The sequence below is a fragment of the Felis catus genome, chromosome E3 (assembly GCF_018350175.1).
Source record: "Felis catus isolate Fca126 chromosome E3, F.catus_Fca126_mat1.0, whole genome shotgun sequence".
Lineage (NCBI taxonomy): Eukaryota > Metazoa > Chordata > Mammalia > Carnivora > Felidae > Felis > Felis catus.
The window spans coordinates 3,523,058-3,538,169 of NC_058383.1; the positions used below are offsets into that span (position 1 = coordinate 3,523,058).

The 15,112-nt window shown below is 61.9% G+C and overlaps 1 protein-coding gene across 2 annotated transcripts in view; it reads left to right on the forward strand.

The window, feature by feature from the left end:
- SDK1 (sidekick cell adhesion molecule 1) overlaps positions 1–15,112 on the forward strand; it is a 553,233-nt gene that overhangs the window by 463,591 nt on the left and 74,530 nt on the right. For both annotated transcript variants that reach the window (XM_045047350.1, XM_045047351.1), the window contains exons 29-31: positions 5,112–5,306; positions 7,781–7,982; positions 14,554–14,657. In XM_045047350.1, the coding sequence (XP_044903285.1) occupies positions 5,112–5,306; positions 7,781–7,982; positions 14,554–14,657 (501 nt within the window). The remainder of the gene's footprint in view (positions 1–5,111; positions 5,307–7,780; positions 7,983–14,553; positions 14,658–15,112) is intronic.

Below are 15,112 nucleotides of genomic sequence, written 5' to 3' on the forward strand. Positions count from 1 at the left end.
TGCGTGCACAGAGCCCCCGGGCGTCCCTCTGGCATCTGCCCTGCTTAGCCAGCTCTGTGCCCATCCCCTGACCGGTGTGGCCAGCGGTGCCCACCACCGCCCGTGGAACGTGACATCCGGAGAGTCCTGGTCCTCGTGTCACCTGCCGACCTGCGGCCGGGCCAGGGCGGCTCCCGGTGGGTTGTCGCGCTCCCCCCGGACCTCGCGGCCGCTCTGACCCCGGGCCCTGCTGCCAGGGACTTGAGGCACCGCCCTGACCTCGTTCCCGACGCAGGCACGTCGGGGCTTTTGCACACAACCCGTTTTTCTGGCTGCTTTCCGAAACAACCCTTCCTCTCTGGAGGAGCTGTGGCCCTGGAAGTCTCTGCCTCTCCACTCTGCTGGCATCACCTCCCCCCTGCCCGGGCACGGGGGTCAGCCTCTCGCTGTCCAGAACACCTTGCGGTTTCCCCGGTCCCTCACAGTCACCTTGCAGGTGACCGGATTGTCACAGTCACCTTGCCGGTAGCCTGTAGAGTGACCAGAGTGTTTTCCATTCGTCTCCGTTTTCTTCCAGTCCCCAGAATTATACCATTTTAGAGCAGGGAGCTAGGAGAAACAGCAGGGCCTCCCGGGCAGAATGTGGCTCTAACGCTGAAGGCCCAGCTCCGTCCTCTGCTCCTGTGCCCCCTCCTTGCCCCCGGGGGTAACACTGACCGCTGTGATGTGACACGTGTCCTGTGCCTGAAATACACTGGCTCTAGTAAGTGGGGGCTGATTGTTCTCTTTATTCGTAGCGTAGGGGCGAAGACTTCTCCCTTCTTCCCTTCTGGGCTCTACATCCAAGAATTAAATTGACATAAGGAAGATGAACAGGAGGGGCCCCTGGGAGGCTCCGTCAGTTGAGCATCTGACTTCGACTCAGGTCATGATCTCACAGTCTGTGAGTTCAAGCCCCACGTCGGGCTCTGTGCGGACAGCTTAGAGCCTGGAGCCTGCCTCGGATTCTATGTCTCCCTCTCTCTCTCTGCCCCACCCCTGCTTGTGCTCTGTCTCTGTCTGTCTCAAAATTATCAAATAAAACATTAAAAAATTCTTTAAAAAGACAGATGAAACAGAGAAAAATTTAATTTTATATGTGTATGAGCCCCAAAGATCAGAGGCTCAAATGTGACCGTAGCAGCAGTTTTTAATGCCTTTGAGACAAAGAAACAATAAATTTGTGAAGAACTGACAAGACCACAGGGTTTGGGCTTGGGCTAGTAAATTAGTGGAGAAGTAACGAGATTTATTCATGCGGCCATCTAGGCCCTAGACTGCCCGCGTCCGGGATAAGGGGGCCTCTCTTCCTCCTGCTGTGGGGAAGGCCCCTTCCCCGTGGGAGACTTCTTTCCTGCTCTCAGGGGGAGAGAGGAGGGTCACGGTGTCCTTCCCGCACTGGCTATTCCTGGGTAACTTTAACCCAAAGTAATCAGTATGCGGAAACGGCATCTTGGGAGTGACCTGTGCTGCTCTGCATAGCGGCTGAAAATGAGGAGCCGGGAGTCGTGTTGGTGTTGAAGCCTGGCTCAGGACCTCCGGACAGCCGAGGTGTCACGTGCAGAGTGAAGGCCGCTGCTGCGGCTGAGGGCAGCCTTGGGCTCCGGGCTGCCTGGGGAGTCTCCCAAGACGTGTGCGTCCGTGGCCACTTGTCTGCCCGCTCTGCATACGGACGCTGGGAGAGCGTGTATGGGAGGGGGCCGTGTCCACTCCTTACTCTCTCAGGTGCAGGCCTGTGTTCTCACGCCGTCAAGACAAAAGCTGTCCAGCTCATCCTACACAGAAATCCAGTGTGTACCTGGGCAGGGCCCAAGCCTGCTTTTAATGCAGAGTCAGTTTCTGTTCCTTCGAGGAGGGCTGGTGACTCCTCATCACCAGCAGGGATATCGGAGGTGTTGAAAACATCATGTTTGATCGTGTTCTTATGCGTAATGTCTGTGGCTGCCAGAGTGGCCTCTGTGCTTCACTGTCGAGCTCGGTTTGTCTTCGGAAGATACCCTTCTTCCCTTAGTTTCTCTCTCTAGTTTAGGAATACGCGTACGTTAATGACATCGGTCAGGTGCTTTTTGTGCTGGGCGCACACTCTCCTCCGGTGGTCAGGTGGAAAGAAGGGGTCGTCACCAAGGCCCCTGGCTGACCCCGGTCTCATGCGAGGTTCACATCAGCCTCCGTACACGAAGCGTGTCCCCGCGCGGGCAGCACTGCCTTGGAACGGCGCCTGGTTTCCTCCCGAGCTTTGATCTACCCTGCGTGCCGCTTTAAATTTGCTGTTCACCCGTAGTTCCGCTGCAAATCCCGACAAGATAAAAATGAGAACGCGACTCATAAGAGCCAGAGGGGGACACACCGAGGTTAGAGGTGCGGTAAGAGCCTTGATTTACATAACTTTCACAGCAGTGGGTGAGGGTCAAGACCAGAAGAGAAACAAAAGCGGTACCGTGACTAAAAGACGCCGCGTGGCCCACAGGCCAGAGGGGAAGGTGTGCTGACCTCACCACCGTCCACGGGGTCCGTGAGTCTAGGAAGAACCAGGGACTGACCTTGTGGAAATCGTGACCGTCAGGCATGCATATTAGAAGAACCACAAACAGACGAGAAAACCTTGGAAGGACCAGACCTCTGACAGAGCACATGCCAACCACAGAGGTGCCACCGAGGACGGGCGGGTGCGAGCCCGGATGCGCCCTGCACTACCGCGTGCGCTCTCGTTAGCAAGGCAGGGCTCGTGTCTCCGTGCTCTCAGATTCTCACCGGAAAGACACACGAGGAGCCGGCAGAGGGGACCTGCCAGCTGGGGCCTGGGTGGGAGGTGACTGTCTTGAAAGTGCTTCCTTGCACTCCTGTGTTATTCGTGAGCCGTGTTGAGTATAATACAACCCGAAGAGTAATGACAAAATGTTTCAATATAACATTTTAATGCCTTCGTTTAAAAAAAAAAAAAAAAAGGCAGCTTAACGCTCGGAGTTTTCCTAGATGAATGTTAATTCCAAGACAAGAGGACGAGTTCCAGCCACAAGGCAGCAAGCCAGAGACGCAGGCCCTAGACGCACAGTCCCGGCCCAGGAAGCAGGGGCCGTTGGATAACGGAGGGGCCACGCTCGGTGCCCACTCTGTGCCCGGCTTAGTATGCAGCACGCACCAAACGGCAACCTGGACAGCACCCGCCCACCCCCGCCCCGCCCCACGTCGCCCAACAGACTGAGATCCAGAGGGGGCACCATACTGGTTCGCAGTCACACAGCACAGACTTCCCAGGGCCTGGACCACAGCCCAGGCAGGTGCGCTCCCAGAGCACGTGCTCATCACGCCGCAGCGCGCTGTTTTCCCTTGGAGACATGCTCATGTATTGCCGGCGCTCGGGATGCGCGGTCTCGAGTAGCCAGGATTTGGCAAGGGGACGCTCTCCCTTTGCTGGAAGGTTGGGGTGGAGATTTTCTATTCACAGGAACAGTATACGACTCAGTGGAAAGCGTGGGCTGAGCCAGACAGACTCAGGGCTCCAGTCCCACCCCCTCTGGTCACTTGCTGTGTGACCTCAGGCAGACCACTTACCCCGTCTGAGCTGTACTGCTTCGTGACCCAGCGAGCGTACGAAGGCTACCTGTTGTGGCCGTCGCGAGGGCTCAGAGGGGCAAGGCTGCCAGGAAGTCAGCAGGAGAGCCCCATGAGGGGGCTGCAGTGACCACGGTGCCCTCACCCTCAGGATACTAGGTGCCTAGGAGACTCAAAAGGACGGGGACCAGGCTCCCACGGCACCCGAACCCCAGGCTCCCCACCTACACCGTGTGAGGGAGAGAAAGGGGGGGCAGGGCACGGACAAGGGGGGCTTGGCCCCTCTGGGTTGTCAGTCACTGAATGGGAAAGGACAGGCGTCTAGCAGAACACCCTGGCCAGAGCCCGGAGGCCACCGGGGCAGCTGGGGACAGCTGGTCGTCACAGCGAGGAGAAGGCGCCATCGGAGGCAGAGCCGCAGCCGTGACAGCCAGTCAGGGGCCCGAGCTCCAGGCCCTGCAGATACCAGGCCCGTGAATGGCAGGGGGAAGAGGGCAGGGGGGGTGCTATCCCCCAATGTGTGTGCTGATGATTGTGGCCAGCCGTGGTCAGGGGCCTCATGCTAGGGGCACTCTCTGGCTGATCACACAGAGTTGTCCCCCCCTCACGTGTGGCCTCCCGAGACTGGCTCCTTGTGTGGTTTCACAGAAGACCGAGTGCAGGAACCGGGAAGATGCCGGTGAGCTCGGTCTCCAGTGGAGCCAAAGAAGGCGCCAGAAGGAAGACAAAGGCGGAAGGGTGTCTCTCGCGGAGAGGCAGGCAGTCTTGTGCGAGTACCGCAGCCTTGTCGCTGGCGGCCGCGCCACCCCCGGGAGGCCAGGGAGGGCAGGGCTGGCGGGCACAGGGTTGGGCTCTGCTGGCTGCCCTCCCCCCCCCACTGCCAGGAGGGCTTTGCCCTGTGGATGCCACCACGCCCCGCCCGCCAGTTCTGGTTTTCGCCAGTGCAAACGGACGCACAGCCGTCGGTGCCCGAGAGAAGGCGGGGCGCGCCGGGTCCCCGGCCGGGTCCGACAGGTGGCCTCTTCGGACGTGTGGAGGCAGTCCCGGCGCAGCCTGGTTGGGAGGTGTGATCATTAATACCATCAGATCGACCACAATCCCTTGATAACCGGGAACTTTAGGAGACGTTCAGAGCCGCTGAAGCTCGCTGCCCCCCGGCCAGGAGAGTTCTGTGTGGTGGAGCCCCTAGACCAGGGGTGGGGTGCTGGCACTTCCTGGGGCGGGAGGCACAGAGGAGGGGCGGGCGGCAGGGAGGGTGACGAGTCACTGATGTGAGAAGGGCGCCTTTGAAAGAACTTTCTAGGAGGCACGGCCCTTGGCCCTGCGAGGGGAGTGGCGGAGGGCAGAAGGGGGAAGAGAGTCATGGGGCCCAGCGCTCAGAGGCTCCATGTGTCACCACATCTACCTGTCAGATGCTGGCCGAGGAGGAAGAAAGCGGGAGAGACGAAGCAGGGTGGTGGCGGGGGGTGGTGGGGTGGCGGGAAAGCGGGGTCCCCGCGAGCCTGCGTGACTGACGGGTGGCCCTCCTGCCCCACCCGCAGGCTACCAGATCGCCTACCGCCTGGCCAGCAGCAGCCCCAACACGTTCACCACGGTGGAGGTGGGCGCCACGGTGAGGCAGTTCACGGCCACGGAGCTGGCCCCAGAGTCGGCCTACATCTTTCGGCTGTCAGCCAAGACGAGGCAGGGCTGGGGGGAGCCGCTGGAGGCCACCGTCATCACCACTGAGAAGAGAGGTAAGACCTGAGACCCGAATCTGCTGTCCTGGTGCCACAGCGGGGAGAGACGGCCCCGCGTGGGAGCCAGGGACTTGCTGGGTCCACGGCTTCCTGGGTCAGGCCCTGGGTGGCTCCAGGACCCATGCATTTATCAAGCACCCTCTGAGCTGCACCTGTAGCCGGACACATTACCATGGGGTGCCTACACGGCCTGACATTTACCAGAGAGGCACGAATGTCCCAGCTTTAACGAGAGAGACGCGGCTCAGAGAGGTTGTGTCACTGGCCCAGGGCTGCACTGAGTCCCCCCTGTTTAAGGGCAGCTCCCTGAAGGCAGGCGCTTGGTCTCTGATGTTCAAAACCACGTGCCCAGTCGAGCAGGTGCTCGGTAAGCACGTTTCCTGTCCAGCACTCCTAGGGAGATCTGTCTGGACGGGCGCCTCCTCCGTTCCAAGCACCGTCTTGGTTTGTCCTCACCAAGCCTGGGGGCAAGAGCGCTGCAAGCCCCGATTCTGTGGAAGAGGAAGTTGGGCCCAGACGGATCCAGTGGTTTGCGTGGACACAGAAATCCACTGCGGGCTCCCATCTCACCGAGGCCCTGCCCTCGAGCCTCGCTCTGGAATCTGCCTCAGCAGCCTCCTCCCCAGGGGCCACCGCTCCGGGCCTCTGACCCTGGCAGCTCTGGCTGCAGGCTCGAAGGCTGAACCCTCCCCCCGTCTGTGAGTCCCGTGACCCCAAACCCTGAGCCTCAGTTCCCCAAAGATGACGACGCCCACCCCAGAGCAGCTGCAGCCTCCCCGAGATGCTCGCCCCCTCCTCCCACGAGCATCTCTGCTATTAACTGGAGGACAGAAATCCCAGGGTCACAGAGCGCCCTCCAGAGCGTGAAGCAGGTGGAGGAGACGGCCACGCACACGCGGGCCCCGCCCTCAGCCCAAAACGCGGTCCATCCGATGGCCCCCAGCACGGGGCCCTGGGACAGAGGACGGGCCCCGGGAGAACCCCTCCTACAGCTGCGGCCAAGGTCCACAGGCTCATCCCGTCCGGGACGCGGTCCGGCCAGCGCTCTCAGTGCCAGGGAAGCAGCCCGGGCCCTGAGGGCCACTCCCAAAGCCTCTCGCCTTCCTCAGAATCCGTGCAGCCCTGTAGGGAAATCCAGCACTTTCTAAGTCACGGGGAAAGACACAGGTTTGCTAAAGGTCTGATGTGACTTAAATCCAAGTGGAGGCATTAACACGGGTGCCCTTCACGAGGCACCCTGGTCTGGTTCACAGCGGAATTGCTGGGGTGGGAGACGTGTGCCCACACCACAGCCGCGCCCCAACCCCCGCACCACGTGCCTGGGGCCCACACCCCAGCTTGCACCCCGACCCCCCGCACCACCTGCCTCACCCGCACCCCAGCCCGTGCCCTGCCCCCCTGCCCGCACCACCTGCCTCACCTACACCCCAGCCCGTGCCCTGCCCCCCCCGCACCACCTGCCTGGGGCCCACACCCCAGCTCACACCCTGACACCCCACACCACCTGTCTCACCCGCACCCCAGCCCATGCCCCGACCCCCCCCCACCACCTGCCTGGGGTCCACACCCCAGCCCATGCCCTGACCCCCAGCACCATCTGCCTCACCCACACCTCAGCCCGCACCCCAACCCCCCCTCACCACCTGCCTGGGGTCCACACCCCAGCTCCTACCCCAACCCCCGCACCACCTGCCTGGGGTCCACGGAGCTCAGCGGATTTCCTCCAGGGCCCACAGGCCCTCCGTGCTCTAGGCTCAGAGAGAGGGGGCCCAGCAAAGCTTTGCCCAGGGGAGCTGTGCTCAAGGGGCAAGGGGGTATGAGGAAGCGGGCAGCCCCAGCTCCAGCCCTGCGAGAGGACTGCTGACCGGGTAAGACGGAAGTGCTCCTCCAGACCGTCGCTGCAGGGCCCGCAGTCAGTCGCTGCTTTATTACCCACCACACACTCTCCTCCGAATCAATAATCTTCATGATAAACCATTAAACAATTATTCCTCCCTGTGTGGAGTCGCCCTGTTGGAATCGATGGGCAAGGAGGCGCGGGACGGTAACGATCCACACTCCGAAGCGGGGTCCTGGCCCCGTGCACCCTGCGTTCCCTGTCGCCGCTGCGCAGGGCGGCAATGACCGGTCCCGGGGAGGCTGAGCTGGACGCCGCCGTGTGTCAGGCTCGGGTCGGCCTCTGCACGACAGACGCGCTGAGCCCGAGATCAGAGGGGCCTGGAGGTGCTCGCAAGAGCCCAGGTGTCATTCGGAGGTGGTCGTGTGGGGGGCACGTGTGGGCTCACCTCTCTCTGTCTCTGCGCTGACTGTGCCGCGTTCCGGGAGCAAGCGGGGGTCTCCAGCCACGTGCGGGAATCATCTCCACGTTGTCTGATCCCGTGGGGAGCCGAGTCCCCAGGCTTGTGCTCCCGCGGAGCCTTCCCGGAGAAGCGCCCTCTCACCGCCCCTGCTCTGTTCTCTTTGGGTTGCAGAGCGGCCGGCGCCCCCCAGAGAGCTCCTGGTGCCCCAGGCAGAAGTGACGGCTCGCAGCCTCCGGCTCCAGTGGGTCCCGGGCAGCGACGGGGCCTCCCCCATCCGCTATTTCACCGTGCAGGTGCGAGAGCTGCCGGGGGGAGAGTGGCACACGTACTCCTCGTCCATCAGCCACGAGGCCACGGCCTGTGCTGTCGAAAGGTACCCAGAGCCGGGAGGGCCCTCCCCGGGGAACGGGCGCCTGCTCTCGTCTCTGCTCCTAGCGCACGCTCCCTCCGCCAGGGACCAGGATTCCGCGTCCTGGAGCCCACTCGGGCCTCCCCGGGTCTGGCCTTCTACGCACGCCCTGCGCAGGTGGTTTGCAAGCCCAGGCCCCGGGGACGGAAGAGGCACAGATGACGGGGACGTGAGCCCGGAAGCGTGGGCCCCGCGCCTTACCCCCTAAGACTCAGGTGTGGAGGAGGGGAGGCGCGGGGAAGGGGTGTTGCGGGCTGAAAGAGTCGCACCTTCTCTTTGTGCTCCCTCTCGCAGTCAGCAAGGCAGGCGGCTCCCACCCCGGTCAACCGTTCGCGATGGCTGATCAGGGGCGTGGGAGGAGCGTCCCCACTGCACGATGAGAACCCCGCATGTATCCAGTTATCAGTGAGCCACCAGGCAAGGGGGGAAGGGAGCAGCACTGACCACCACAGCTCAGCTCTTGGCTCCCATGGCCTCGTTTAGGACCCTTCTCCCATTCCCACCCCTCTCTACAGTGTGAGGGATGAGGGCTCCCCCCTCTACAGTGGGGTCAAGGACACCCGTCTCTATGGTGAGGGACGAGGGCTCCCCCCTATGGCAGGGGAGGAAGGCTCCGTAGCCGTCTAGGTGAGGGTTCTCAAAAGTGACCTCAGGCCCCACGTCCCCACGGTGGGCCCGGGCTGCACTGCTCACACCGCCCTGCAGAAGCCCCGGGATATCGGGGGGCAGGCCTGTCCAGGGAGCTGGCCCGACATCTTCCTTGTGCTCCTTCTGTGGCGCTGGCCACGGTCACTTTCCATGAAGCGCACATCTGGCCACGAGGGGGCCGCTGAGGAACACGTCCCACGGGCTCCCAGGGTTCCAGGAGCCCGGCCAGCCCCTTTCGGGAGGGCAGAGGAGGGCCAGATGCTATTTCCCAGGCTGGCCGTCATTCAGACCCAACACCGCGTCCTCGGCGCCCCCGCACCCCGGCTCTGGGCACCGTCCCGGGAGATTTCGCACGTTTCTCATCAGACCCGCACGGTGGACCGGTGGGGGGAGACCGCCGTCCCCATTCTATGCGTGAGAGCCGGGGTCTGAAGAGTCGTTCTTGCCTGCGGCCCCAGCATCTGCCATGGCGTCCTGACCCGCCCCCTCTGCCAGGCCGCGGGGCTCAGCTCCCGCCCTTGGCCGAACCCGAGCGGAGGGAAAGCAGCCAGGGTGGGGGCTCCTGCGGCAGTCTCGACCCTCACCCCCCCCACCCCGGAGGGACAGTGCAGGCTGCGGGGCGCCGTGGGGGCTGGAGCGTGGCTCCGTCACCGCCTCCAGCAGGTGGCAACAGCAAGGCCTGGAGACAAGGGTTTGGGGAGCGAGCACATGACCGAGGTGGCGTGTGATGCGCACGGGGGCGTGGTCAGCACCGGGGCGTCGCAGGAAAGCAGAGACTGAGGCCTCAGCTGTCCAGGTGCAGGTGCCACGCGGGCGGTCTTGGGCAGCTCCTCAGTGCTCCCCTTCCGCGCTGTGGTGCGGCTGCGAGTGGCACGCGGGTCCCGGCAGCGCTGGGCCCGGACAGTGGTGGGGAGCGTGTGTCCTCCCCGCACGTCCATGAGCTGCCCCGAGCAGGTGGCACGGGTCTCCCAGCATCTCTGTCGTAGCCCCCAGATGTAATGTCCCCTTTGCAGACGGCCTTCAGGGCGGGTTGTAGTCTGAGAAGGAGGGTGGCTTGTCAGCTTACAGCTCCAGCTGCCGGTGACCCAAATGATATTCGTGGCCCAGTGACACCCCCCCCCCCCCCCCCGTCACATGATGCAGGCAGCACCAGATCAGTCCGGAAGGGAGGATGAACAGCCCCCAGCACCAGGGGTGTGTCCAGCGGGGCCCGAGGCGCGGCCTGGCCCCCCACGGAAGGGTCGGCGGTGGCTCAGACGTGCGCGTTGGCAAGCTGACGTCTAGAAAACTAGATACGGTTACAGCTGTGATTACACTTTTCATCGTAGGAAGAGCAGGCGGGAGTGGCATCCGTGTGGTGCTCACCTCTGGGACCTCGTCTGGAGGCTTCAGACCACCAGGGCTCCCGCGGGGTCTTCCTCGCTGCGGTCACTATCAAAGCCGCTGTCGTTGGCACTGTCGTCCCCACGCCAGACGGCATTCTGTCCTCCTCGGGGCTCCGCACGGTGTCCGTCGCAGGCCCGCAGGCGTCCAGACCACGCTTGGCAGATGACGAAGCAGAGGCGGAGACACAAGCCGCGCTTCTCCGCACGAGAGAGGGAGGCCCTCGGGCCCTTCAGCTCTGGTGCCAGCTGGGTCTGTAGCTCCAAGCTCACGGCCGCAGACTGTCCCGCTAATGCACGAGGGCCTGCGGTTGGTGTCTTGTCACCCAGACGCCGAGCCCGCGAAGTCCGCCGAGCCCAGCAGCGCCGGGGCCTTGGGAAGGTCCGCCGCACAGGCTCGCTGGGCCTCGTTGCCTCATGTGTGAAAGACAGAGACGGAGGGGTGATCTCGCTGTTCCTTTCAGCTCTGCGACCCCAAGATTTGCCTCCATTAGTCCCCAGCAGTCCCACTCCGTCCCCCACTTCTGCCAACACCCCACTTACCCTTGGAGCGACAGCCCCAGAACCCGAGAGGCGCGGCTCTCAGCCCCTCGGAGGACAGCATCCTAGCTGCCGCCCTCCCAGGGCCCTGAGTCCCCCCGAGGGTCGGGAGGGCGCGGCCGAGCCAGCCCAGCTTGCTTCGTAAACTCCACTGTGCTGCGCTGGTGCTCGGCTTAATTAGAATGTGCTTGCGGATAAAAACGACCCCACCTCCATGTGTGACCATCCCGGAGAAAGGGGGAAGGTAAAATCCACCGGCCTTTCCTGTCAGGGAATCTCCTGAAATCAAACAGACCAGTGGTGTGCACGGGACTTCGTGTTGGAGAGGAGGGGGCCCGTGTTTCCGGACAGTTGGACTTGCCGTGGGAGAAGCGGTCATCAGCCCCCAAAAGGGCCCCCTCCGCCCGTCAGCAGAAGCAAGCCACCGGCCCCTTCCTGAGAGAGCAGCGCCCTGCGCGGCCCCGTGGCACGTGTTCTCGTAGCTACGTTTTCCTTCCTTTTTTTACATTCTTTTGACATGTTACTTGTGCCGATCGCATGAAATCCGCTAATGACCGGAAGACCTGAAAGTCTCAACAAAAGTTCTGAGCAAAAAGCTTAACCATCTGCATCGAGGGGCCGTCCCCACATGTAGAGGACGTGGCTCTGGAGCAGGAGGGGTGGCGCTGGGCTGAGGGACACACCGAGGCAGCGTCGGTCCCTGGTGGGTGACTGCCGCCCACAGAAATGCAGTTCCGTCCAGGAGGAGAAGGTCCGCGATCCCAGAGCCACACGGACATTCTGGACGTCACTAGGGTGGGATGGTGGCAACGTGAGCTCAAGCGATGGCTGCGTATCCAGTGATAATGAGTCCTGCCATCCCTCTGCACATCCCCACGGGGACACCGTGGACCCAGCCCAAACTACCGCGACCAGAGGGGATTAGGGTGTGAAGCACCAGGGATTCCGCTAAAGTCAGTGCGCTGGCCTCATGTCCACTGCGTTCTTGGTCTGCTCGTCCTCATCGTCCTCCTCCTCCTCTTTGCCCTCCTCTTCCTCCTCCTCCTCCTTCTGTGTGATCTTTAAAACTAAAGCCATGTGAGAAGTCAGGTAAATTTGGCCAAGGATATTATCCAGGGGTTCGATATTCCTTGCTCTCTGTGATGCAAATCCTGAGTTCTTAATAGGTGTTTTCAGTACCTTACAGGTAGTATTAAGTACAGAGAGGCAGTGGTAGGTGACGTCTAAACTTCTCAGGACTCGTGCTTCATTATTACAACCGAAATGGATGAATGAATCTCGGGAGCTCCTTCTGTGTGTGAGACGCTGCCTCTAGGTCAGTGGGAGGAACCCGGACTGTAAGCCGCATCCCCCCACCCCCACCCAAGCACTTAAATATAACACGCCGAGTGAACATAAGCTCTGCATACGGTGACAAGGGGCATTTCCCAAGCATCTCCTGCGTGCCGGACGCCGTGCTGATGGTTACACGCGTTCAACCCTCCCAGGGTGCTTTGGAGATAACTATTTCATTCTCATCCATTCATTCATCCACTCATAGACGTTCACCGAACGCCTCCTAGGTGCCAGGCCTTGTTCTTGGTGTTGGGGGCACAGCAGTAAACGAGGTCAACTCGGTCCTTGTCCGCACGGAGTCCTGAAGGTGGAGGAGGCAGACGGTGGTCAAGGAAGAAACGGCTAATGACAGATCACGGCGGGGGAGATGAGGAGACAGATGGGCATCGAGCACGGTGGGACGGGCTCTTCCTGGGGCCACGTATGCTGGTACCAGAGGGCGGTGATGATAAGGAGAACAGCCTGTATTGGGTGAGCACGCACCGGGTGCCAGAGTCTCTTCCACGTGCCTCTTCTGAGTGTGATCCACACGCCCACCTCACGACCTGGGCGCCCCTGCGGCACGTCACCCTGCCCAAGGTTACAACGGGTTAGAGTGCACGCAGTTTGGCTCCAGAGTGCACGCTCCTGGCAGCTGGCCCTCCACCGCCCTCTAGTCCAAGAAGGAGAAGCTAATCCAAACACGGGGGCCTCCGGTGAGTGAGGCAGGAAGCAGGAGAAAAGCTCACGGTTGGCACCAGAATTCAATGAAATAGCTCCTAGGAAGCTAAGAACAGATGAGAAGTTACTTGTTTATTTTAACTTAATAGAGGAGATCTCCCCCAGAATCCAGGAGCAAAGATCATTCTTAAGGGTGGCACTTTAGAAGCACCCCCAGGATTGGGCCACCAGGGTGCCTCAGTCGGTTAAGCATCCCATTCTGGCTCCGGTCATGATCTCGCGTTCATGGGTTCAGTCCCCACGTCGGGCTCTGTGCCAACAGCCCAGAGCCTGGAGCCTGCTTCTCCCTCTCTGTCTCCCTCTCTCTCTGCCCCTCCCCTGCCCAGTCTCTACCTCTGTCTCTCAAAGAAATAAAACAAAACCTTAAAATTAAAGGAGCACCCCCAGGACAGCCGGGGCCACAGCAGGGTCGCCCGCCACTTTTCCAGCTGTGGAACCAGGGTGCAGAGAGGCCGGGAGACAGGCCTGCAGTCGCGGACCAGCCACAGCAGGGCGAGCCCCCGTCTCGGCGGGGCTTGAAGGAAGAGTGTCCTGTGCCGGCCGACAGAAGCAGTGTCATCCCGTCCCACCATCTTCAGCGGGAGAGCAACATGAAAACAGGGCTAGAGGAAGACTCTTCTGACCGTGGGTCCAACAGTAGTTACCTCGCAGAACAAGCAGAATCCTTCCTCTAGGCATCATTACCCAGACCCCACTCGCGAGCCGGACGGAAGTGGGGCCGCTGTTGGCTGACGCAGGGGGTGTGGGGACCCCGGCCTCCGAGAGGGCCCCTCGGAGCCTCCCAGGCTCCACGGGGCTTGGTTTGAAGCCCACAGGTTTCTAGGCTGGCCTGGGAGGGAGGACAGTGGACCGGCTCAGAGGCGGTGAGGGCTTTGCCTGCTAGTAGCGGAGGAAGTGGGCCACACCTCCCCTCCTAAGGGACGAGAGGGGCAGAGCCCAGGGTCACACTACTCTCCAGGTCTGGGAGACAGACACCAGGGCATCCACAGGAGCGGTCCAGCCGAGGACCAGACGAAGACAGTGTCCTCTGCACAGAAGTTTGTCCTGAGTCCTAGTCTTGGGCGACGTACGGAGCTCAGCACACCAGCCCCGTCAGCACGGAACTGCTCGATGTGGGGGAAGGAAAGGAGGAAAGAAAGGACGGTGGTGGTCCAGAGGTGGCAGCCAGCAGTGTGCCGTAAATCCTTGCCGGGGGCTGGGAGGGGACGTTTCCCCGCCTTGGACAGTTGGCATTATCTCGGTCTTAGGTGCAGTGGACGGGGTGGCCTCATGACAAGGTCTTCCTCCAGCCCTGGCCGGGCCATTTACAGCCCTCTGGCAGCGGGCAAGGGACTTAACGGGACTGGGCCTCTATTTACCCATCCTTGAAACGGGAATCACCACGAATGCGCCCCACAGGGCTGCCGTGCAGTTAACCGGGGCGAAGCTGGTGCCGCGTCCGGCTGCATAAACAGGGATGAGGGGCGGGGAGGGGGGGCCCGGCCAGCGCCGACCTGCACAAAGGAACACGTACGGGTGAGCAAGGATGTGGTTAGGCGGAGCGGTTTCACGCTCTGAATGGTGTGAGGGATGTGGTAATTAGCTCCTCCTGAAGAATTCCGAGTCCCTCAGAGAGCATTGGTTTCCTCTGCAGGAGAGGGTCTAATTATAGGAGGTGGTGGTTCCCCCCCTCCCCCGCCGGAGGAGCCCAAAGCAAAACCGCCTTCCCGGCCAGGGAGTTCCGGGCTCCCCTCCTGTCTGGAAATCCCTCCCAGACAGACAGAGCTGCAGTCTGAGGGCCCCTCCCCGGGCAGGACTCACTCCCTGGTCCCCGGCACGTCTTGCTCCAGCTGCCCACTCACTCCGGCCGGAGCCCCGGGGCAGGGGGCAGAGGGGAAGGGCTCAGGACTCAGCCTTCTTCCGTGTTTCAGGCTGAGGCCCTTCACCTCCTACAAGCTGCGCCTGAAAGCCACCAATGACATCGGGGACAGTGACTTCAGTGCGGAGACGGACGCCGTCACCACGCTGCAAGACGGTGAGCCGGCCGGGCCCCCGGCGGGTGCGGACGCTGGCCCCTTCCCGGCTGCCACCTTTGGGCACCAAGACACGGGCTTGCAGAGAGAGGCCCCGCTTTCATCTGGAGCCAGGAAGGGGTCACCCGCGGGAGGGAGGGCGGTGGCGGGAGCAGTAGAATTCAGTCAGCAACACGCGGCTCCCAGCTCTCCGTACAGCCTGTGGCCGTGAAGCCGACTTCAAGGGCTTCCAGATGGAACGGGGGTTTCTTTGATTGGCTTCCAAACCTCTTCGACCCATCAGCAACCCAGAAATTGAATAATTTATGGAGTCATTAAAAATAAATGTCGCAGGGCGGCTGGGTTTTCGGAGGTGTCCCCATGTTTTTCTCATCCACAAACCACTCCCCAGTCTTGCCATTTGGCAAAAGCACACCGGTAAGCCATGGCGGATGGGGGCGAGGTCCCCTAAAAGCTC